The following is a 22,822-nucleotide window of genomic DNA, read 5'->3' as shown; positions in this document are numbered from 1 at the left end:
AGGAGCTCAACAAGGAAGCTGGGAGGCAAGGAGAGGCGAGCTCAAGGTGGAGACAGCCAACTCATATGCAATTAATAAAAAAGAAACAGTATCAGGGAAATGTCCTCCCCTGCCCCGGGTGTGCACAGGCATGTGGAAGCCAGAGGCTGACATTGGGTATCTTCCCCAGTGGCTTTCTACCCTATTATGTTGAGACAGGCATCTCTGCGAACCCAGATCTCTACAGCTCAGCTATGCTAGCTAGCTGGCAAGCCTCAGGGATCTTCCGGACTGCGTCCCGCAGAGCTGGGCTTACAGGCACACACCACCATGTCCAGCTTTTATGAGGGTGCTGGGGACTGGAAACCACCTCCATGCTTCATGGCCAGTGCTCAATTGACTGAGTCGTCTCTCCAGCCCGGCTTATCTTTTTATTTTCATTTTTCTCTTTTAATGCAAGAGAAGTGCGGCTTTATTTTGTATTTGTTTGCCACTGATATTTATTTACAGACATTTGGTCTTTTACGAATTGTTCTTCTGACCTACAGGGAGTCTGGTTTTCTGACTCACTTGTTTTGGGTCTCCAATTTTCTCGACAGTCTGTCCCTGGCTCTAACGAGACGGTGACACTTCAGAATATCAGAACACAGGATTCTCAAGGCACTGGGAGGATCCAGGTTCCACCAGGGATGGGTGAGAATGTCTGCCACCGCACCACACCCCTGTGCTCCATGTTCTCAGAGCTTCTGGGAAACGAGATGCATGCCAGTGTGCAGGGCGCAGGACCCAGACTGAGCAAAGTCAAGCAGGCCGTGTGATAGCCTCTCTGACACATTCCTCAGGAATCTGACCCGCCAGTCAGTGTGGGTAAAGCACGCCCACCCGCACTGCTTCAGTCCACACACACACACACACACCCCACCAGGGCCTGGCTGTCACTGGTGAGTTAGGAACATTCCACTAGGCTGGCCCCGTGTTTTTGTTTTCTCCGCTGTGTGGAGATATATCTATCCAGAAAAGCATAAACTCATCAGGCTTTCTAGGTTCGTGTTAATGGCAGACCAGAAGTAGATCCTGCCTGAAAAGTGAATGCCCGACCATAACCCACAGCGTTAGCCTGGAAGCCTTGGGGAGCCACGCGCTCAGATGGTGAAAAAGAAGGGGTGTGGGGGTGATCCCGGCCTCACTCCAGTGTCAGCATCACGGTCTTCTCTTCAGAAGCATCATCAACAGAACACTGATCCATTTAGCTGGCACTAATCCCCATACGTTCTCATCAAGATTCTGTGTGCTGGGGCAGGTGAGATGGCTCAGCAGGTAAAGGCACTTGCTGCCAAGCCTGACAACCTAAGTTTGAAGCCGAGGGCCGACCCTGTGGGACAGAACTGAGACTCCTAAGTTGTCCTCTGTCCTCCACACATGTGCCACGACATGAAATACACACACACACACACACACGCACGCACGCACGCACATACTCCTGTTATTGCAATGGGACCACCCATTGCACGGTACCACCTTGTGATTCAGCAAAGGCCACCGCCAGATGCAGCCCACACAGCTATAAATCTCCAGAATCATTCGTCAAGACAAGGCTTTGCTTTATAATCCATCAATTATAGGAGTCTGTTTATAGAGATGTATAATGTACTAAGACCGCAAGACAACAGCTAGCCCTTCCCTGTGAAGAGCACAAACTCAAAGCACTGAACTAGCTCCCTCCCCTCGTGACTCACACGAATCCAGCTAGCGGTGGCCGTATGACTTTTATTTTTGTCTGAAATGGAAGAGATATACTCAAAGATCTAAGACCGAGTCTACTTTTCTCCAGTGGGCTGCGCTTGTCCCACATGGGGTTCTGCTTTGTGGAGTCCCAGGGAGGGCTGAGACAACCGCACCCGGGCCACATACCATGCAGCTCTGACAACTGCACTGTCGTCATTACCAATCCGCAGGCTCGCGTTTGCCACAGCTCTCAAAGTCCTGCCTGCGGAGGTCCCATTCCAGCATTGCCTTAGCAGAAAACTCATCTTCCCTGGGGACACAGCCAACAGCAGAGCACAAGTGCTCAACTGCTTGAGCACTCACAGGAACTTGGCTTGGTGAGCTTCCCACACTGGTGGACTCATGAGATAGCCTCCTCAGCCATGGCCCGGGACAGCCATTCAGCTTCCAGTCATTGTTACTCTACCCATGCCTATCCCCAACAAGGCCCTGGCTGTCATCATGGGAGTTAAGAACATGGAGTCTGACTGTGTGATCCATGCAGCTTTTTTTTTTTTTTTTAAGGAGCTAGAGAACCCTAGATGCCCTCTACTGTGAAATTTCATTCTGGTGATAACATAACTTTAATTTTCTAAGCTTACAGTCTCCAAAGGGGATGCAAGCTCACTAGCAGGCCCTGCACAGGGAAGTACCTGGCACCCAGCAGTGCTGTGTGCACCGTGGGGACAGCTGAAAGCTGCTGTTGACAGCTGGTGGGTTGTCAGATCTCTGTCCCATGCATATCCACTAGAAGACTTGGGGCAGCAATATTCTAGCAAACTTAACCAGTGGTATCTGATTAGTGTCAAGGGTGCCTATAATGACTACTCTTTAAGATGCGGCCCTATGCCAAACATTCATTCTGCTGAGTATGATAGGTCTAAAAGGATCTGAGGCACAGTCATGTGACTAAGTCCTGACAAATGGCTTTGCAAGGGGGCTTCTAGCATAGCACCTTCTTGCTCTTAAAAGCAGACACGAGATGGCTGCTTCCTCTTCTGAGTACCATTCCTGTGGATGTGGCCCATCTATGTGATGGCAGAGGGCCAGCCCTCTGAGAGCCCAAGGAAACAAGTGTATGAGTTCAGGGCTTCAGTGGTGCGGCTCGGCTGCCCTGCCCTTCCTCAATGAGACCACCATGTCCACGCATCTGTCTTTCCCCTTCTCTGAACAGTCCAGGTCCCCCTGGGATTGTAGTCATAGTCATGTAGAAAGTCCTTTCAGCACTTGAACGTACAGGTTCCCAGCTAAGACACAGATGCTGGTTGGTCTACAGCCCGGGCTCCCTCCCCCTTTCTGAGGTAACAGGCATAGGGAATAACCATCATCATTTCAGCCTCCTAAGAGTTGTACAGTGCGACACCTGAATTCATTTTCTTTGGGGCCATTGCCACTACCTAATTCTAGAACACCTCACCATCTTCAAGAGAACCCATAGCCAGTAAGCCACAGTTCTGTATGGCTTCTCTTCTCACAGACGTCAGTGGCCAGTGAGCTACTTTCTGTGTACAGATTTCCCACAAATGATACCAGAGCCATAGCTGCTGGTGCCTGCTTCCCTTATTGGCAAAACAGTTTTCAAGTTCACCTACCGTAACGAGACTCAGCCTTCAGTCATTCTCTTGGTTAGGTGATATTGAACCATATGGACGGAGCACGCTCTTCCTGTTCATCAAGATAGACACTTGGCACAGTGTCACCACTAGCTCTTATCAACAATGGTGTTGTAAACATCAACAGATGGGCTTTTAGTTGGTTCCTTTGTTTTGAATCCTCAGCGGTGAACGCCTAGGGGTGGGTCTGCTGAGTCACAGGGTCGTTTAGCTTCTGAGCTACCAAACCACTGCCACGGGTGGGGACCTCTTTGCTCTGCTGTGCCTATGCATTCACGGTGCTAAGGAATGTGATGAAACTGACCACCTTTGCCGTTTGTAAGTGAGCTCTGCAGTGCTCAGTCTTCACAGTGAGAAGACAGAGCTCTGGGTCTCCTGCATTTTGAGCATATGAGACTATACTGAACACTCCCTCCTCATTCTCCCCACCTCTCCCTGACTTCTATTCTACTTCCAAATGGACAACTGGGCCTGCCACAGACCCACCAGTGGAATCCTGCAGGCTGAGTCCTTGCACCTCCGGCTTCTTTCACTTGGCATGTTAAGTCAAGGTCCACTCGTGCTGTGGCAGGACCTTGTAACAATTCTTCGTTTTAACTCTAAATAATATTTGAGTGTATGTTCTCATAGAACTATTATTTCTTGGGTACAAACAGCCTTTCTAGGTTGCAACAATGAATGAAGAGAGGGGACATGCTAACTATACATACTCCTGGGGCAGCGTCCACAGGGGCAGTCACTGTCCTGTAAAAGGTAAGGGACCTTTTTTGTGTGTGACATTGCTTTCAATCTTCCAGTCTACAATAATTTACCTTTAATGACTAAACCCTGTCCTGAGGGATGAACATAAGCAAAATCAATGACCTCTTTGTCCCAAGAAAGCTGAGCAACAATAGCACATGGCCAAGAAGGTGAAGAAGGCTCTTCTATCTTTAAAGAGTCAGCCAGGCATTTTTTCAGTGCTGTGCAATAGGAAAGTTGAAGCCAAAAGGTTTATTTAAAAGAGTTAAAAGGCTCACAGACATAAGGCAGTAGGTTCAACCAAGGCTCTTGTTTCCATGTAATTATTGTTACATATTTTATTTTATAACGTTAAGCTGGAGAGTTGATTTAAGCTTGGCTCACATGTTTATGGTAAGCAGACGTTCCTGATAGACAGGATAACTCTGTAGTCTCCATAAACATGAGGGAATGGAAAGGCCAACCCTCCTGTGGACATACGTAAAAGCCTCATTGCTTTCTCCCCCCTCCACCTGCTGAGAGGGAGCCTCCGGGAATGGAGGTTGCAGCTGGTTCCTAAGGACCACTGAGAAGCTGATACACCACTTCTGGTTTCCATACCTGCTATGGAGCCAGATGTTAAACAAATGCTGCTTCCTCAAAGCTCATTACCAGCAGTGTGGCCCCAAAGGAAAGCTGAAACTTCATACCTCCTTTCTCATCCCAGACCCAAGGAGTCCAGCTAGAATCCTGTGATTTATGAAAACCCACAGGCTCGGTCACTGTGCAGAGACACTTCTATTCCCTGCACAACTAGCACAACCCTCCTGTGCTGCCCACCTGGATGAGAGGAAACAGCCAACTCCTGCCTGCCAGGGCTGTTTGCCACACATACCCTGCTCTCTGCTCACAGGGGAGTCTGACTAGAACATCTTTAACATTCTTGTCTCTCAGGTGAAAACTCATGCTCCCTGTGTTTTAAAGGAAGGTTTAACTTCTGCTGTGCACAATGACAAGATGGGCACTGGGGCTGAGAATCACTCAATGAAGAAGGTACAGCCTTGAGCTTTAGATGGTTATGGTCACTCTGGAGAGGGAGATGAGTGTGGGAACCCAATCCATTACACTTGGTTGCCTCTAAGAAACAAATCACATTAAGTTAAATTGCCACCAACTAACACGTGGGCTGACACACTTGTCTTCAGTTGGACTGTCCATCACTAGGTCTCATGGGCAGATAGGGTGACCCCTCAGAGCCATACCCCTTCATCTGCCCTCAGCAATCTATGTACAGCTATGTATGGTTTCCTGAGGCCAACTGTCTCAGTTCTACCTTGACACACCTCAAGAGCTCAGAACTATGTTCAAATGCTGCCTTAGGAATGAATCTAACTAAACTAGCTTTCTCAAAATGGGCAAGCGGCTTACAAGGAGGCTAATCTAAATGAGCACTTGGGAGCAGAAAGGAAAGAAAAATTTCACATCTGAGTTCATCACCAACAACATAGTAAATGCCAATGGTCTAATTGGGTCTGACAAGATGCAGTCCGCGTCCACCAAACCTGAAATTACCCAGAAGGTCATCAGAAATGTAAAATCACATCCTCACTAACGGGAAACTTCACCACAAGGGTGGTAGGACCTTGGAGATATTAGCTGATCAAGTTCTATTGCTGATGATGGGGTAGTATCAAGTTCTATTGCTGATTTCACTATTATCAATTAGGTTGCCTTCTGTTTTGTAGACGTTATGTGTGTGTGTCTCATGTTTGAAGCCAGCCTAGACTTCGGGGTGAGGCCTTCCTCAAACTCTCAAACAGAATGAATTCAGAAATCATTCTTTAAAACTGGTGGGGCATGAGATTAAAGTGTAGGGCCGCGCCGTCAGCACAGAACATCCATGAGGCCTGGAAGACAGGAAGACAGGTTGCTATGGCGCTCAACCTGGACAGCAGTAAAAGCTGTCGGAGGGGCTCCTTTGCCATGGGAACTTCATAGATCACTGTACCACCACTGCCTTTGGAATGTCAGTGGGGTGGAGTCTTCCAAAGAACCCATGTTGAAGAGCTAGGCCACAGTGTCTCAGAATGTGGCTTTGTGTGCAAGTACCATCAATGCAGTTTTGATTTGTTAAGTGAACTCATAAAACCTTGGGTGAGTCCGAATCTACCATGGCTAGTAGCCTTTTGAAGATGGAAATGGACAGACTTGTGACTAGTAGACTCCACACAGGCAGGGCTGGAGTTCTGTCAGCACACTGATGAACCATCAGGAGCTGAGGGTACTGGGGCAAATCCTTCCCTGGCACGTCAGAAGCAGTGTGGCTGCTGGTACCTGACCTCAGGTTCTCATAACACAAGATATCACAGTTCTGCTGTTTACCACACCCAGCCTGTGCTGCATTGCCATTACAGCCCAAGAAACTTAAGAGAGGCAGACAGCTCATCGCCATGACAGTGGACCCATCTGTGACTCTGGGCAGTAGCCAAGGGACAGCCTGAAGAGTCACTGAGGCAGACAGACACCACACTGCAGCTCTCTTCTGGATGCCAGCGGATGTAGCTTGACAGAGTGCAGCTGATGCTCTGAACTCACCCTGCTGCCTAAAGGAGGTATGGAGCCAGTCCTGGCTCAGCCAACCTTCCTAGTAGTCACAGGTAAAATGATGACTCTCACCTGTCCCTCGCTGTTATGCAACTGGGACACGTTGTCCCCGTTCTATCTACAGACTTAGAATGAAGATGTACCAGTCTCACCCAGGTCACCCTGAGGAAGAGCTGACTCACGGGGGCTACTGCCCTCCTACTGACAAACACTTTCCAGAAAAAAACTGAATGAAAGATGGATTTTGTTGCAGTTTTGAAAGCTCAGTTCATCAGCGAGGGGAGGGCGTGGCAGGACAGGGACCCGTATCATGGCAGCCATGAGTCAGAAGGAAAGGCTACAAAGCCAGCACAGGGACGGTACCACAGCCATGGTTCACAGCTCCCTCCACTTCCTGCCCATCCTCCATCAGCAGGCTCCTCTAACACAGCGTGCTGCCCAAGCATGGGGCTGAGCGAGCACATCGTCCCGCAAGCACTGCACAGACCTCTCCTTTTACGTTGTTTATGTCATGTGCTCGGTCACGGTGACAGGGAGGCTAACAAACGCACCATCTTTTCAAAGTTAAAGCACAGAAAATACATTTTCAGGCAGATAAGAGATGAAAGAATTCATCCCCAAGGGGCCTTCTATCGTAGTCCATTTTCTGTCACTACAGTGTAGTCATCTAATTTTTAAGAAAAGCGCCTTTACCTGGGCTCATGGTCTAATCCAAGGTCAGGGGCTGCGTCTGGTGAGAGTTCCTAGGAGATGCAGGGCAGCTAGTGTGTATCGGACATTATCATGCCATTCTCTCTCTCTCTCTCTCTCTCTCTCTCTCTCTCTCTCTGTGTGTCTTTCTCTCTCTGTCTCTCTCTCTCTCTCTCTGTGTCTTTCTCTCTCTGTCTCTCTCTCTCTCTCTCTCTGTGTCTTTCTCTCTCTGTCTCTCTCTCTCCCTCCCCTCCTGTCTCTTTCTCTCTGTCTGTTTCTCTTTGTCTCTGTCTCTCTCCTGTGTCCTGTCTTGTCAAGCCACTGGAATTCCATCACGGGTCCAGGCTGCAACATACCAAACCACACTCACCTCTTAAGGCCTGCTAGTCTGACCACCTTTCGACTTTCTCACTGTCTCACAGTGGAGGCTGAATTTCAACACATGAGTGTCTGAGGGGCATACTTAACCCATTTTCAAGCTCATCACCTTCACTATAGAGGACACCAGACAGAATAAATAAGTGGACATCTACAGTGGACCATAAAGTAGTTCATACCTTTGAACCTCTTCAAGACTATGGACTGTGAACAACAAACATAACTATGCACAAGGGGGCTGTAGTCCCTGGAACGCTGCTGCTACCGACACTGGTGTGAGCGAAGGCTAGAGGTCCCTCTTCACGTGTCTGTGCTAAGTGATATCATGTTTCTACTTCAAACAGGCCGTGTGGGAGTATTTACCTCACAAAACCAGCAAGTGCTACAAACGGAGGCTGGGTCCTCTGGAGGGGGTGTGATTAGGCAGTTCCCAGCATGCTATACCCAGAGTCCAGAGACCATCAGGAGCTCAGAGAGAGAGGCAATAGCAGGAACACACACACGCGCGTGCACACACACACACACACACACACACACACACACACACGGGGAGGGGGTGGCTCTACGTGCTGAGAGGACAGAGAGAATAGAAGGAACACCAGGAGAGTGGTCTTAGAACAGTTACAAGGTTCTCTCTTTTTACACCTTATTATTTGATATGTATGGGCATCTGTCTGCATGGATGTATATGCACCTCGTGTGCCTGGTGCCTCTTGATGTGAGAAGAGTCAGCAGATCCCATGGCAGAGTCAGAGATGTTTGTAATCCTCCATGTGGGTGCTCGGAATCGAACCGGGTTCCTCTGTAAGAGCAGCTCGTATTCTTAACCACTGAGCCATCTCTCCAGCCCTGCTTTTCATGGTTTTGATACATTCCCTTTCCCTTAAGTGTACCATCTCAATACAGTCTGATGACATAAGGCAACACTTTTAAACCTCTGGAGAATTAGAGATTAAGGGAGTAAGGGATGCACAAACTTAGTCCAGGAAATAATTACCAGGGAGGCGGTGGGTTCTTTGGGTCACATAACAACCCCCTCGGGGCTCTGAGTGTTCATTTTCTCTGTAAATCCCTGCTCTGCCTTCAAGAGGAAGAAGGAAGCCACCAGAAATGAGTCAGTAAACAGTCTTAAACGTCCAGGAAGTGCCTAAAAAGGAGTCTGCAGACATAGGGTGCTTATTTTCATATTCGGAGAACATTTCAATCAAAACATGCAAGAATGTAAAAGCTTAGGACTGTGAGAATGTGTGAGACCAAACTGTATGTCCAGTGGCACACCCAGGAGGATGACGATGTATTTTATACACTTTTCCATATGCAAAGTGAAGCCAGCCAGGTCTCCTGGAGCCTTGCTGAAAACTCATCTTTCACCCTCTCTTTATGGCAAAGGTGCAGAGTAAGAGAGGGTTACGGATTTGAGAAGAATAGATTTTCAGAACTAACTTGCTTTAGACAGGGACGGATCCAGACTGCCCTCTGTGTAGCCGAGGGGCTCCTGGGCGTCTCGGGCTGAATTCTATGCCCCGACTAGATAAGCATGCGCACGCTGGCTGACCTCCCTAAGGCTTGCTTCCTTCACCCATGCAGAGGCCATAGCGATACCGAGTCAGCAAGTCCAGCCCCAAACGGCAGCTCTGTGGGGCAGCACAACCTAGAGGCTGACCTTGAGGAGCAATGAGCCAGCTGCCTGCACTCTGCCACTTATCTGTTAGTGCCCACGAAAGCTGAGTCTACTCTCTGGAGAGTTAAGGCCTGGGTATTCTGGAGTGGGGACAATAGCCAACTCTCAAGCAGGGAACATAAGAGTAATGAGAATCCTGTATCAAGGTGCCTGGAATGTTCAGGAACAAGTTGGCCCCGTACACACCACAAATTAGCAATGGTAAGTCGGTGTGGTGGCACACACCTGTGAGTCCAACACTCAAGCGACAGCAGAATTGTGAGTCTGAGGCCAGCCCGGATTGTAGCAACTTATACCGTCACACAGAGCACAAGGCCTGATGCCTGTATTGGCGACACAAGTCGGCAGTGTGGTAGCCACAGATTTCTCCCCTGCCGGATATGCTCCCTTTATTATAGGCTCCCATTCCATGGTTCAGCCCACACTGGTGAAGAGCCAAGCCAAAGCTAATAGACCTACAAGGAACACAGCCTTCTGACTTTAGGGAGGCACAACAGAGATGCTTTGGTCACATCTATGTAAATCTGCAATCAGCTTGCTTCAAAATACCAAGGTCTACCGAGGTGAGGGAGATGACCCTTCGGGGTGAGGAAGATGCTGTAACCTAAGGCGGGCTCATCCAATTTTTCTCTCACCGACACCCATTCTCCATTATTTAGGCTTCTCATCTCCTCCAGCTATTCGACTTCACCTCATAGGAAAGTCAGGAAAAATGTTAGTGATAGTTCTGTCTTGCTCCTGCACACAGAGATAACTTGCACCCCCCAGAGTCTAGAGGCTGACCACAGAAATAAGGGTTCTCTTATTCCACGCCTCCTTTCATTGCCACTCCCCCTCTCGTTCCTGTTATAGCAGAGACACTGTCTGCAGTTAAGTTCTGAGCAGAGGTCTGGACTTGTGACGTTCTTCCACGTGGACGTATTCGGTTGTGTCTGTGGTGACTATGCCATGACAGGGTTACTTACAGCGAGCCAAACTTTGAGATGAGAAACTTCAAGTAAAACAGGCAGTAAACAGAGAGGGGTGGGTGACCAGAATCCAGGACTCAGGAAGGCTGTGGCAGAGATGTCACTGAAGGACACATCTGGTCACTTAAAGAGTAACTTATTAACTACAGACCTGCCTGCAAAGCATTTCTGAGCTCAGAAGTTCTCTATGTAAACAGCTAAAACTCCACTAGTGTGAGTGATCATGGGATGTCCAGGGATTTCAGTCTGCAGCCCGCGAGAGAGCTCTTGACCAAAGATAGGCACTACACATGTCTCTAGACTGGGCAGAGACCTGAGCAGAAAGATCCATCAAGCGCAAGAATCAATTTCCTCTATTCTAGCATGGTGACCTGCCAGGAGAGGTGGAAGCTATGTGTACCATCACAGTCCCAGAGGAAAGTGCCACAGGGTAAGGCCACGTTCCTGCTTAGCTCCTAGGCTCAGCAGCCCTGACTCAACAAGAGGGCAGGGTGCACAGGGAGGTGGGCCAGAGGGATGACTTCAGATACACTGGCTCTCTCCCACTAGCACAGAACCCTGCATCATGATGGGAAAGGAAAACACATGGCACAGGGGCTGGAAGCCCAGGAGTTCCCAGAAGCACAGAACAGACATTAATATTTAACCGAGTGGTCATTTCGCAGTCTGCTAGAGTCGCGGCCTTTCCTCACCTGGTGCTTTCCCATTCTTGGTCATCCTTGTCTCTCTCTTCCTTCCCATCTCCGGTATGTGGGTGTTTCTGCACAATCCGCATCCCGCCGGCTTTCACTGAAATACAAACAGAGGCGGGGTGACCAGGGTGGAGGTGCATCTGTCTGTGGATCAGATGGAGAGCCACTGTTATTGAGTGGACTCCAAGGAGAGTGACAATCACTAACACGGGAGGGTGGTGTGACATAGAGGAGACTGGACACAGTGGAGCCCTAAGTGCCCTCGTATATCTCACGAGCTCCCCAAGGCTCCAGTGTTCCATTCTCCTAACCTCTCAAGTACTTTCTAAGAACAGCAGCGTCAGCAGAACACAAGCCACATGACAAAGTGGCTATTGGATTAGGGTCTGTATGTCATATAGATGTAACACAGGCCACTTAAACCCTGCCTGGTGATCTTAGTTCTTCAAGTGCCTGTGGTTTGGAGGGGGTGACATAGTCACAGATGCCCAGGAAGTTCTAAGAATCTGTCATCTCTGCCTTCCTAGCACCAATTACAACATGAATCTTGCCCAGCTTTTTAGGTGTGTCCCAGCAATCTGAATGCCCTCAGGCTTCCAAAGTGAGCACGGGACTGAAATGGTATTCCCCGCCCCAGATGGGCTCTTTTCAAGAGTCTGCTAGTGGGCCATTCTCAGAGCCCAGATAGGGCCTACAAAGCCATTCAGAGCAATCCTTCCCAAACTGGGTTATGGAGGCTCTGTTGGCGGATGATACTTTCTTTTTAAAAGCAGCTTTATGGAAACAGAGTTCACCCGTTTAGACTGCCTAACACAGCCTGCGTTATGTGTGGCCATTGCTATGACTGCATTCATCACCCCCTGCAGAAGACCCGTACCCATGGACAGTCTTCCTATCCATCCCTCCTTGGCTCCTGGTAACCATCAGTTAGACGTTATTATTCTGGACATCTAGGGTGGAGAAGAAATCACAAAACACACAGAATTTGGTCACTGGCTCTTTTCCTTATTTTCAAGGTTCACCCGGGTTACCCCATGTACTAGGCTTCCTTCTTCGTCCTCTGCAGGGACATACCACATTTGATTTAGCCACTCAGTAGGTGGTGGGCATTTAGGTGGTTGGCAGTTTGGGCTGTTATGAGCACTGCAGCTCTGGATACCACTTATATCATTTTTCTGTGTCTGTGTGTTTGTTTCCTTGGATCTGTATATAGGAATGGGGTAGTTGGGTCCCACAGGAGCTCTGTATACCCCGCTGAGAAATCAGGAGGCATGCACCAGGATGAGCCCCCAATGTCTACACGTGCATCCACACTCGATCCTTCTAACTGTAGCCATGTCAGTCAGCGTGAAGTGGGATCTCTTTATGCTCTGATCATTACTGACTAATGTGATTATTTTATAAGGAGGGAGGATTGGATGTGGAGATTCTATCTAGGATGGGAGGCATGAGAGTGTGGGAAACGCCAGGTAGGCAGAACCAAGTGCGTGAGTGTGGAGGCCAGAAGCAGACCCTGAGTCTTTTCTTTCTCCACCTGCTTTTCTGAATCAGCCAAGTTCTGAGAATCAGTGTCTCTTCCCTCCCTAGCAGTAGGATTACAGATACGAGTTAGCTTTGATGTGGATGCCAGGAGTCTGACCTCAGATCTCTGGGCTTCCAGAGCAAGCACAGTACCAACTGGGCCATCTCTCCAGCCCCAAATGGACCCAAGAAAGATTTTCTGAGCATCCATCATGCCGGCGTGCATCAAGAAGCTTTTTGGTGGAATGGAGTTGGAAGTCACCCCAAATGTATCTGACAGCAAATCCCCCCAATAATCCTGAGGTTCATGTTTTAGTAGCAGTGATCCATGACATGGCTTGCAAGTGCTGGCTCTACACTCATGCAGCCTTACATGGCGGTGTGAAGCTCAAGGTCTTTGGAAAGCTGATCTGTGTAAAGACCCCGTAGGAGGCCTGTGCTCTCCTGAGTTGAGTGGTGAGCACTGTGGTAGTGAACAGAGGGTCTTGTAGGCCGAGTTTAAATTACCTCGGCTGTATCCAGTCATTAACAGCCATTGACCTTCAACCTCTGTTTCTAACCTAATGCTCTCAAGACTTGGATAACTCTCTAAGAATGCATTCCTTAGCAGACCAGTAGCCTCTACCAGACCTAAAGCCAAGACTACAGTAACATCAACAACCTACAGGAAAGACTTCCCACCTGTACAACCACCAACTTGACGTTCCCTACCAGGCATCCGCCCATTGTACTGACTTATGGCTTTCTTCTGTGGCTACAAAAGCTTGTCACCTCTTTCACAGGGGTTCTATCAGTCACCCACTTCTGTGTTCCTGAGACAGTTATGCCAATCTGGTCCAGGATAACTGCTTTCTTGTTTCCTTTAAAATGTAATTATTCTTCATCGCCAGTACTTGCCAACACACGGCTCCAAAGACGGTGAACCTCCTAAAATAGAGACCTCTAAACAAGGACAGGAGTGTCCTGGTGTGGTATTCTGTTGCCCACAGAGCCCCTCCCTTCCTCTTGAAGTTAGCTATCTATGCTTCTACCACAACACAGCTTGTATCCCATGGAGTGGAGCAGTCATCTTGTCTTTGCTGTTCCTCACTTGGATGGGTCCTGCTGGGTCACAAGGACAGGCAAGTTTACAGTGGACAGGGAGGAGCAGCTGAAGGACTTCCCAGGCTTGGACTCTGATGAAAGAAAGGGACACTGGCTTCTCATGATTAGCAGGCAAAGGAGCTGTCCCCAGAAGGCAGAAGAATGGACCAGTGGATCAGAGGGCTTTACACCTGCTAGTTTGTGGTGGAAACTAAAACCTTGGTGTCTCATCTTTTAATATGGGAACACCACGCTACTTTGAAAAAAAATACATCCTCTTTAACAATACTCTTAGAAATTTACCTTTTACTTCAACAGTTGATTTTTAATAACTTTACTTCTCTTTAAAGAGCTTAGCTTTGTCTCCATATCCTTGAATCTTATTTGTTGGTGACTTACTCTTCCCTAGTCTCTAATCATGCATTTGTTTCAGGCACACCTGTCTTACAGTTGCCTGTCCAGATATTCAGCCATCCGGCGTCCTGTGTGTCTACTCTTGCTGTCTGCCTGTCTGCTGTTCTTGTTCCTGGGTGAATGGCTGTGGGCCATGTGCTGTCTTCCCTGAACTTATTATGATCCTATGGGGTGCAGACAGTAGCTCTGTGGAGAGGAAGCAACTATTTTTGTTCAGGTTCTGTCACCCTTCAGATGGGTTTCATAGCATAGAAGGGCCACAGATGTGATGGTTTGAATGTGGCGTGTCCCTCAGGGCCGTGTCTGGAGCCTTTGGAGTCCAATTGGTGGCTCTGCTTAACAAGGCGGTGGAACTTTGAGACATGGTACCAAGGTCTTTAACCTTGAATATACGAAGCTCAAGGGGGCAGGGTGACACTGAAGGTGTTATAACTCAGCTCTGGTTCCAGTCCTGGGCACCAATCTGCCAAGAATGAGAAGTGTTCACTACACCTCCAGTCACCATGTGTGACTGCCACCACACCTCTTTGACTTCAAGAGTCTGAGACCCTGAGCCAAAATTACTCTTTCCTCCTGGAAGATGCTTCTGGCAGATCTTTTTTTTACAGACTAGAAAGGCAATGGACATACCATATAATGTATATTTCAGCTTAACCTCCACTAAGATCTTTCCTGTGTTTACAGATTCTCCAACTTTTGACTCCCATTCAGAGCCTGGGCTAATGGAGGTCAGCTTCTTGCTGTCTCACTGCAAGGCTGGACAAGCCTCTCCCCCACAAAGTTTGACCTCTAGGCTTCCAGCTCTATGCTGGGGTCTGGTGTCCTACAGTTATGCTGGGGTCTGGTGTCCTACACTTATGCTGGGGTCTGGTGTCCTACACTTATGCTGGGGTCTGCTATCCTACACCTGACCCACTAAGGCCCAAGTCTCATGTCTCATTTTGAGATCCATTTTTTTGTTGTTGGTCCTTAAGGATTTCTTTAACTTTGAGTTTAGATTAAAATTTAAAAAAAATTAAAAAATGCAAAAACTAAAGAGCACAAAAAAGCTACCATTTGTAGGCAAAATTTTAACCTAAGGCTTCTGCCCCACTGAAATACTTGGATTAAAACTCTGTGGTATGTTAAGATGTTTTTCTATCTGAGAATAATGGACTGTTTTCACAAAATGAATAGTCTAGAACTGACCTCTAAGTGGTTTTTAGAATATACTTCCTCCTGTCCGAGCCCACCAGAAACTGATGAAAGATGCTGTTTTATCATGAAATACATACAGTGAAGTACTAATTGTCACCGCCTGAACATTGTATCGGTATTTGGCTAAAAAACTTATGGTGAAGTAAATATCACTAGCTACAGACTGAAGATTGTGATGGTATTAGGCATCAAGTCCTCTAAGAGATAAGTTAAAGTCAAAGATGATCCCAATGCAACAGAACTTGTGCCCCCGGATGTACATTCATAGAGAAAACCAGCACTGCCAACACCTTGATCTTGGATTTCCAGCCTCCAGGACCATGAGAAAGAAATGTCTATTGTAGGAGCCGCCCATCTGTGGCATTTAATGGTGTCTTTGGAAGACTTCAAATATGGCAGTTCACAGATACTATAGTCTCCACAAACTGCCTGCAAGTGAAATGGGCTAGTTCACAAAGACAAAGAGAGCTGGTAGTGAATGTCAAGGTGACATCTCAACGACCCCATCTCTGGAGGCACTGCCCCTGGAACAGCCTGTTCACTCCCCGAAGAAGCTCTTGGTGCCAGAGCTCAGTCACCTAGCATCAGCACTGACATTTGATTCCGTTTCTAAAAACGATGAACTTCATTAATCCATCTCAGTACGCTTGTGATTAACGCAGCAATAAAAGTGGCAATGTTGACAATAACTCAAGGCCGAGGCAGATTCAGTTTAGCTTGCAAGAATGTGAAAAGTTATGACAGCATGTTGCAATGGTTCTATCAGCTTATCTAGAATTCTGTTTGAAAAACTAGAAATCTGTAGAATCATTTGTAAATGTAGGTTGTTGGGTAATTTTTGAAAAAAAAAGGAAAATTCAAGATTTTGGGGGGGGGGGGTGGCTCTTACTGAAATTAGAGTCACATTTGAAGAGTGACAGACTCCTTTCAGTCTGACTGTATTGCTGAGGTTAAAGGCCTTCAGGTTCAAACCTCGGCTCTGCATACTCTTGTGTGTACGAACGCATAAGCATGCCTGGCCCTCTCTGTGCCTCTATCTGTGAAGAGAGAGTGACAAGTCCCTCCTTCCCAGTGACACCAAGGATAACCGAATTAGCTCCTGAGGCATCTCTTGAGAGAGTCTGGCATACGAGATGTGCTCCGCTCTACCAAGTAGGTGCTGAAAGTGAAAATTCAGGGCTCAGAAAGGTCTCATGTACTCAAATCCTCTGTGCATGAACATCTCACTGTGGAGGTAACAACTCCTAGGGAAGGAGACAATTGTGGTACTGATGTGATCGCTGGCAATCATCGGATCTTCATCAGGACACCAGCACTAGGTTAGGGACTCTTCCTGAGACCCCCAGACCCTGGGTAGGTCTGCCATCTCTGTTGGTAGGTCTGCCATCTCTGTTCTTTCTTTTACTGCCATGATGTTCTAGGCATCGACCTCACCTCACCTCACCTCACCTCACCTCACCTCACCTCACCTCACCTCACCTCACCTCACCTCACCTCACCATCACCTCACCTCACCATCACCTCACCTCACCTCACCTCACCTCACCTCACCTCACCTCACCATCACCTCACCTCACCCCACCCCACCCCACCCCACCCCACCCCACCTCACCTCACCATCACCTCACCTCACCTCACCTCACCTCACCTCACCTCACCTCACCATCACCTCACCCCACCCCACCCCACCCCACCCCACCCCACCATCACCTCACCTCACCTCACCTCACCTCACCTCACCTCACCTCACCTCACCTCACCATCACCTCACCCCACCCCACCCCACCCCACCCCACCCCACCATCACCTCACCTCACCTCACCTCACCTCACCTCACCTCACCTCACCTCACCTCACCTCACCATCACCACACTTTAGTGCCCTGTGAATGGGCCTGAGACATGCAGGACCAGGACCAAGCCAGTTTCTCTCAGGGGCACAGCCTGCAAGAGGCACAGCTGGACCAGACTGATCTAGACCATTCATCACTGGGAATCCTTTCAAGCACAGTGCCGAGACAGACTGTGGACAGGTCCTGATCACTACATTACCTGTAGGAGGGAAGAAAGTTAGAAATAAAAAGTGTTCTGGAGATTGCCTGATCGCCTTCCTGTCCTAGCAGAAACGGGGTAGACGAAGCTTTTTTTTTTTTTTCCTTTTTGGTCAGACTGGCCCTGGAAACAAATGAAGGGGGCAAGTGACTACCTGCCATCCATGGACCAAGCTCCCTTCAGCTGTTACAGTGTGGAACATGGAGAGGGAGTCACTGGTGGCTATCGCTAAAGCACAACAAATGGCTGGAAAAGCCTGCAGCAGGGTGGTGGAGTGGGGAGAGAAAGTTCTTCCAGGACCCTGCAGGTACTGGGCACAGCATCTGATGGGGAGTTGGGGACATCTGTTTGTAATGCACACTGCTGTCTCTCAAGTCTGACTGCAGATCCTAAAGCGTGCAGTCCAAGGGCAGCTGCCTTTGTTCTTACTAGAGAAGGGCTGTTGACATGTTATCTATAAGGACGCTAATTCACCCTTAAGAGATGAAGGGTTTTGACGGTCATTTTGGTGGAGAGAACACAAGAAAACAACCTGCGTGTGTAGGTTAGAGTAAGCCCAGGCAGTGCACTGCAGAGGCACGTGGGCAAGGGGAGGTGGAATCAGAACTCCCCTGGGGTAAGTAAGACAGGAGCATAGATCAGAAGGGAACAGGAAATGCAGTCTATCTTAGTTAGGAAGAGTGACTCTACTAGGGAGAGACAGACATCACCGGGCAAGGGGTACAGAGTGTCTGGGACTCCATGCTGCAGGAGAAAAGCAAACTTCAATTCGTCTGCTCACGTGCTGTGCCTCACAGGGTTGTTTTCACACAAGTGAATATTCCCCTTGTCCATGAAAAGTTGTCTGATGGATGGATGGGAGACAGCCACCAACCCATATCAGGACACAGAGGGGATCTGCTGCAAAGAAAAGGTCACGCACAGAAGGTTCCAGAAGGGGTAAGTAGCCAGAGATGTCGAAGGAGCAGAGGCAGCACCTATTACCAGAAACCAGTCACAACAGGGTCTTCTGCCCCTCAGCATGCTGGGAGTGAAAGCAGAAGGCTCTTGAGCCCTTTGACCTGTGGTCAACGGCCGGCTCATTGGCTGAGTGTGGGTGTCTGCTTCCCATGAACATTACAGGAAGCTCGCTACCGTAAAAGGCAGATTCACCTTCCATTTACAGCAACAGGACACTCTGGATAATCCAAAAAAAACTTCTGTAAGAAAGTACTTCAGGGTCAATGACCATCCACGGGCTTTAATGGGTCCTGAAGCCATATCTGAATGATTAGTGTAATGGAGCTGGATTATCTGTGTTGCTGAAACTAGGGAGAGGTCTACTTCCAACTGTACTTGCCCCCCCCCCCCACAGCCACGTTTATGTTTCCTTTGGCTCCGTTCTGTGGGGGATGTGAGAACAGCTTTTGGGAGAAAGACACAAAATTAGCAACGGTGATTGATGGGATCATTGATGGGACTTGACTTACTTATAGTTTTGGCTCCCCTGGGAAATGGGTGCATGAGGCTGGGGCTATAGGCCTGCAACACGCATGTGCCAAGCTCTTCTTTATCCAGGTCACATGGGGATTGGCAGGGATGAGTCACCATGAGTAGTGTGGGCCACTGCATGGCTGCAGTTAGAACTGAATGTGGCTTCTTAATACATGGCTATCTCAGTCAGAGCCCTGAGGGGAATGCTCCCGCCCCGTCTATCCACACACATTTTCCAGTGAAGAGCAGCAGGCGGGTATACGTAGGACGGGCTGGCTTGCTGTTAGGGAGATGCGTGCAAACTACAATGAAATGTCACCTCTCACAGAAAGGTCTCTGCAGCACTGTGTCCTTCTGTCCTTCCCTCCCCTTTCTTTTGGCAGATCCTCCAGTAAATCCCACAGCTTGAAGAGTGACATCCAGGGAATGACATGGTCAGACTGCGAAGGTGCCAATCTCCAACAACTAGCTCTTAGGGGTTTAGCAAGTCACCTCAAACAGCTCCGCCAGAGATTTAAATGGCACCGTCCACAATATCTCGACATCGGACCATGGTAGCGAAAGTGCCGAGCACCTATTTACATCAGTAAAATGCTGGTGTGTTGTAACTTGGACCAGGTTCTAGTTACTGTTTCCTCCCTTCTGATTCTGCACCATCCAGCCCCCTGTGCAATGCGGAAGAGAGGGAGGCTTCAGGTAAGGTGGGAAGTGCACCCTGAGGAAATGCTTCTGGACCTGTTTACTGAGTGTCTGTTCCAGGCACTGTGGCAGCTGCCCCCTCCCCGAAAGGTACAGATGTTAGTAAGCCTGGAAACCAGAAGAGTAGGAGACAGTAGGTGGAGGAGCCATGAGGGAAACGGGGGCCCTGTAGGGACAGGGGAGGAGGGTCGTTAAAGAGAAAACATGAGAGCGGACAGCAGAAGAGCGGTGAGAGGATTTTATTATTTCCAATGAAAGATTTAAGCACAAGACTGGTACACAGCTTAAGCACTTAATGAAAGTGTTCCCAAAGTTTTTAAGGTGGTCCCTTTGACTTATGAACTGTGTTCTTGGCAAACCTTTATTCTTCGTGACTAGTGGGTGGCCGTTTCTTCTTTTAAAAAATATTTACTCTCCAGCACTGCTATTCTCTGGTGCTGCCAGACAGATAAAAAGCACCCTATGGCCTCCCTGACACAAACAGGCAGTGCCCTCGGTCTTTTTTTCTTTTTAAGATTTATTTTATTTATATGAGTATACTGTAGCTGTCTTCAGACACACCAGAAGAGGGCATCAGATCTCATTACAGATGGTTGTGAGCCACCGATTAGCTGCTGGGAATTGAACTCGGGACCCTTGGAACAGCAGGTCAGTGCTCTTAACCACTGAGCCATCTCTCCAGTCCCTGCCCTCGGTCTTCTGTGGATAGGGAGAAACATGCACACTAGGGGCACTGCTGAGAACCACTGCCTTCCCACCCACCCCTCTGGGCTCACAGGTCTAGCTGGCCTTGGGATATGCAGCATGTGACACTGACAGCTACTCTCCCGCCAGACTTTTGGGTCAGGTAAATGACCTAAGGTCACCTAAATTTATCTGTTTGATTAACTAGAGGAACAAACAGAGGCAAAGAAGCAAGAGATACAGCCCCAAGGCTGGGCCCAGCCGCGGGTGGCTGACAACCCCAAGGCTGGCCCAGAGATCCACCGTCAGCTACAGCCTCTAAATTCAGGTGAGAAACGCAGAGTCCCAGAGGAGCCCAGCGGTGTTCCTCAAGACTCTAACAATGTGCGCTCGTGGCTCTCTCTGCAGGCACAAACAATGTATTTCATTTCCAACCCAAAAGCCTGTTTACAAACTAAAGAAAAATCAGAACTCTCATGTCAAATTTCCCCCATGTGTGTTTTTCTTCCTCCGATCCTAAGATGTCCATGTGAATAGTCTCTACATGTAATTTAATTAGTGCTATTTTGACACAATGCCTTTCCAACAGCACACACTAATGAACTCCTTATCTTGGGAGAATCAGTCATGTGATCCTACTGTGCAGGCCACACCAAGCAGCTCAGAGCCTCAGGCAGGTAGACACAAACTACTCCTTTAGGAATTAAAGGTCAAGGTGTTCCTTAAAGGAAATGTTTGCTGTTGTTGTTTTGTTTATGTTTTTTTAGTAGATTTTTTTCATACAATATAGTCTGATTATGTTTTTCCTCTCTCCAACTTTTCCCCCAATTCCTACCCACCATACCTCTCTCTCTCTCTCTCTCTCTCTCTCTCTCTCTCTCTCACACACACACACACACACACACACACACAGAGTCCACAAAACCACAAACCAAAATACACAAGCAATACACTAGTAAGATTTTAAAAAATGCTCAAAGAAAACCACATGAGACAGGAAGTCTACAAAAATACCACTGAGTTCGTTTTGCGTTGGCCATCTATTTACTGGGGCATAGGGCCTACCCTGAAGGTGGTTTAATATACTCAGTGAGACGCCACTGGCGAAGCAAGCCGGTACCCATTGCGGACAGACTTGGTTAGGGATAGGAGCCAGTATCTTAAAGGTAATCTTTCCACAAGTTAATTTGTATTGTAAGAAGTGAGAATTGAACCCAGAGCCTTCCATACTCTAGCATAGTATCTTACACTGAACACAAAGACTCCCGTAGCTATAACTCCTAACCCCAGTTAGGCGAGTTGAGAAGCACTGTCATAGTGAATCAGCTTTGAAATACAGCATACTTTAAAGGCAGTTTCCTCTCTCCTCCTGTTCTCCAGTGGGGCCAGCAGCTGGAGAGTCTAAGTTTTTACTACAGAAAGATGGTACAGATGTGTCCCTACCCCACACAGTCCTCCAAGGTCTGCAGGGAGATGCCCTGGTTTTATACCACAGGAGACTTGGCTTCTAGGACCCACGGTTTCCAGGCTGGCTCTCTGTGGTGCTTCCACAGGTATCTCTGCCACCAGAAAGGGCAGTAGAAATGCCAACTCCTCCAGCCATGGAGGAACAAACAGGAACTGAGTGGAGGCGGCTGCCCAAGGCACACAAAGGTTGCTCACCATTTCCTAAGAGAGGTGGCTCTTTACTGGACTGAACTGCCAGTAAAAAGAAGTTTTGGCTCAGAAGTTCCGGGTTTGCTTTAAAAAAATACCGTTTTAACCACTTTCAAGAGGGAGTTGGATGCGAAAATTAAATGAATAAAGGAAGTCATGCCGGGTGATTAATGATCATAATTATTTCCGCTTCTTTGGTCTGTCAGTGTGAAATGCTGTCAGCCCACGATTAATCATCATGATACAACACTACCTTTTAATTGTTGGGGGTCTCCCACGCAAACATCTGTGCAATCTCATAAAAACTGCCTACTTTTGAGTTTTGACTTGTACAACTAGGGTGTCCCCGCCGGGGAGGGCTGGATCCCGCGACCCGCTCACCTGCACCCCGGGCCCGCTCACCTGCGCGCCTGCGCAGCACACAAGCAAGGGGCACCGGGGCACTGGGACCCCGATCCTGCCCTGTCCCCTCCCGGCGCCCCAAGACATAGTGCAAACCAGTCAGTACCGGCGGGCGGGTGTCCAGCTTTGGTCTCCAGCTTTCCTTCTGGAGGCGAAGACATGGCGCCGCTGGTTTTCGGAGGGGCGACGGCAGCCGCGGGGTGGGCGTCAGTGCGCGCGCGAGGACTCGGGGGAAGGCGTGAGGCGCGCGCTGCTCGGGAACGCGCACTGCCGCCCCGGGCAGGGGGGCGTGGCTCCAAACGGCTGCGTGGCACGGTCCCGCCCACCCGAACTCTGTGAGCCGCCTCGCCTCGCCCCGCCCGTCCTTGTGGAGCATGCGCAGCGGCCAGCGCCACGTACGACTCCAAGGCTATTGTATGGGAAGGATGACAGGGCGCGTGTGTACGTGAAGGGCGGGGCGGCCCTGCGACCAGCGAGGGGCTGGACCCGTGGTGCGTGTTCACTAGCCAAGCTGTCACTGAGGGAAGCGTAGCCTGCTGGTGGTTCGAGACCC

The 22,822-nt window shown here is 48.9% G+C and overlaps 1 protein-coding gene across 1 annotated transcript in view; it reads right to left on the bottom strand.

The window, feature by feature from the left end:
* Dap (death-associated protein) overlaps positions 1-22,574 on the bottom strand; it is a 49,954-nt gene extending 27,380 nt beyond the window's left edge. The window contains exons 1-2 of the mRNA NM_146057.3: positions 22,376-22,574; positions 11,090-11,186 (exon numbers count right to left, since the gene is read on the bottom strand). Coding sequence (NP_666169.1) covers positions 11,090-11,186; positions 22,376-22,430 — 152 coding nt within the window. The 5' untranslated portion in view covers positions 22,431-22,574. The remainder of the gene's footprint in view (positions 1-11,089; positions 11,187-22,375) is intronic.
* Positions 22,575-22,822: the final 248 nt, after the last annotated feature.

This window comes from Mus musculus, chromosome 15 (genome assembly GCF_000001635.26).
Source record: "Mus musculus strain C57BL/6J chromosome 15, GRCm38.p6 C57BL/6J".
NCBI lineage: Eukaryota > Metazoa > Chordata > Mammalia > Rodentia > Muridae > Mus > Mus musculus.
This window is presented reverse-complemented; position numbering and strand designations above follow the sequence as displayed.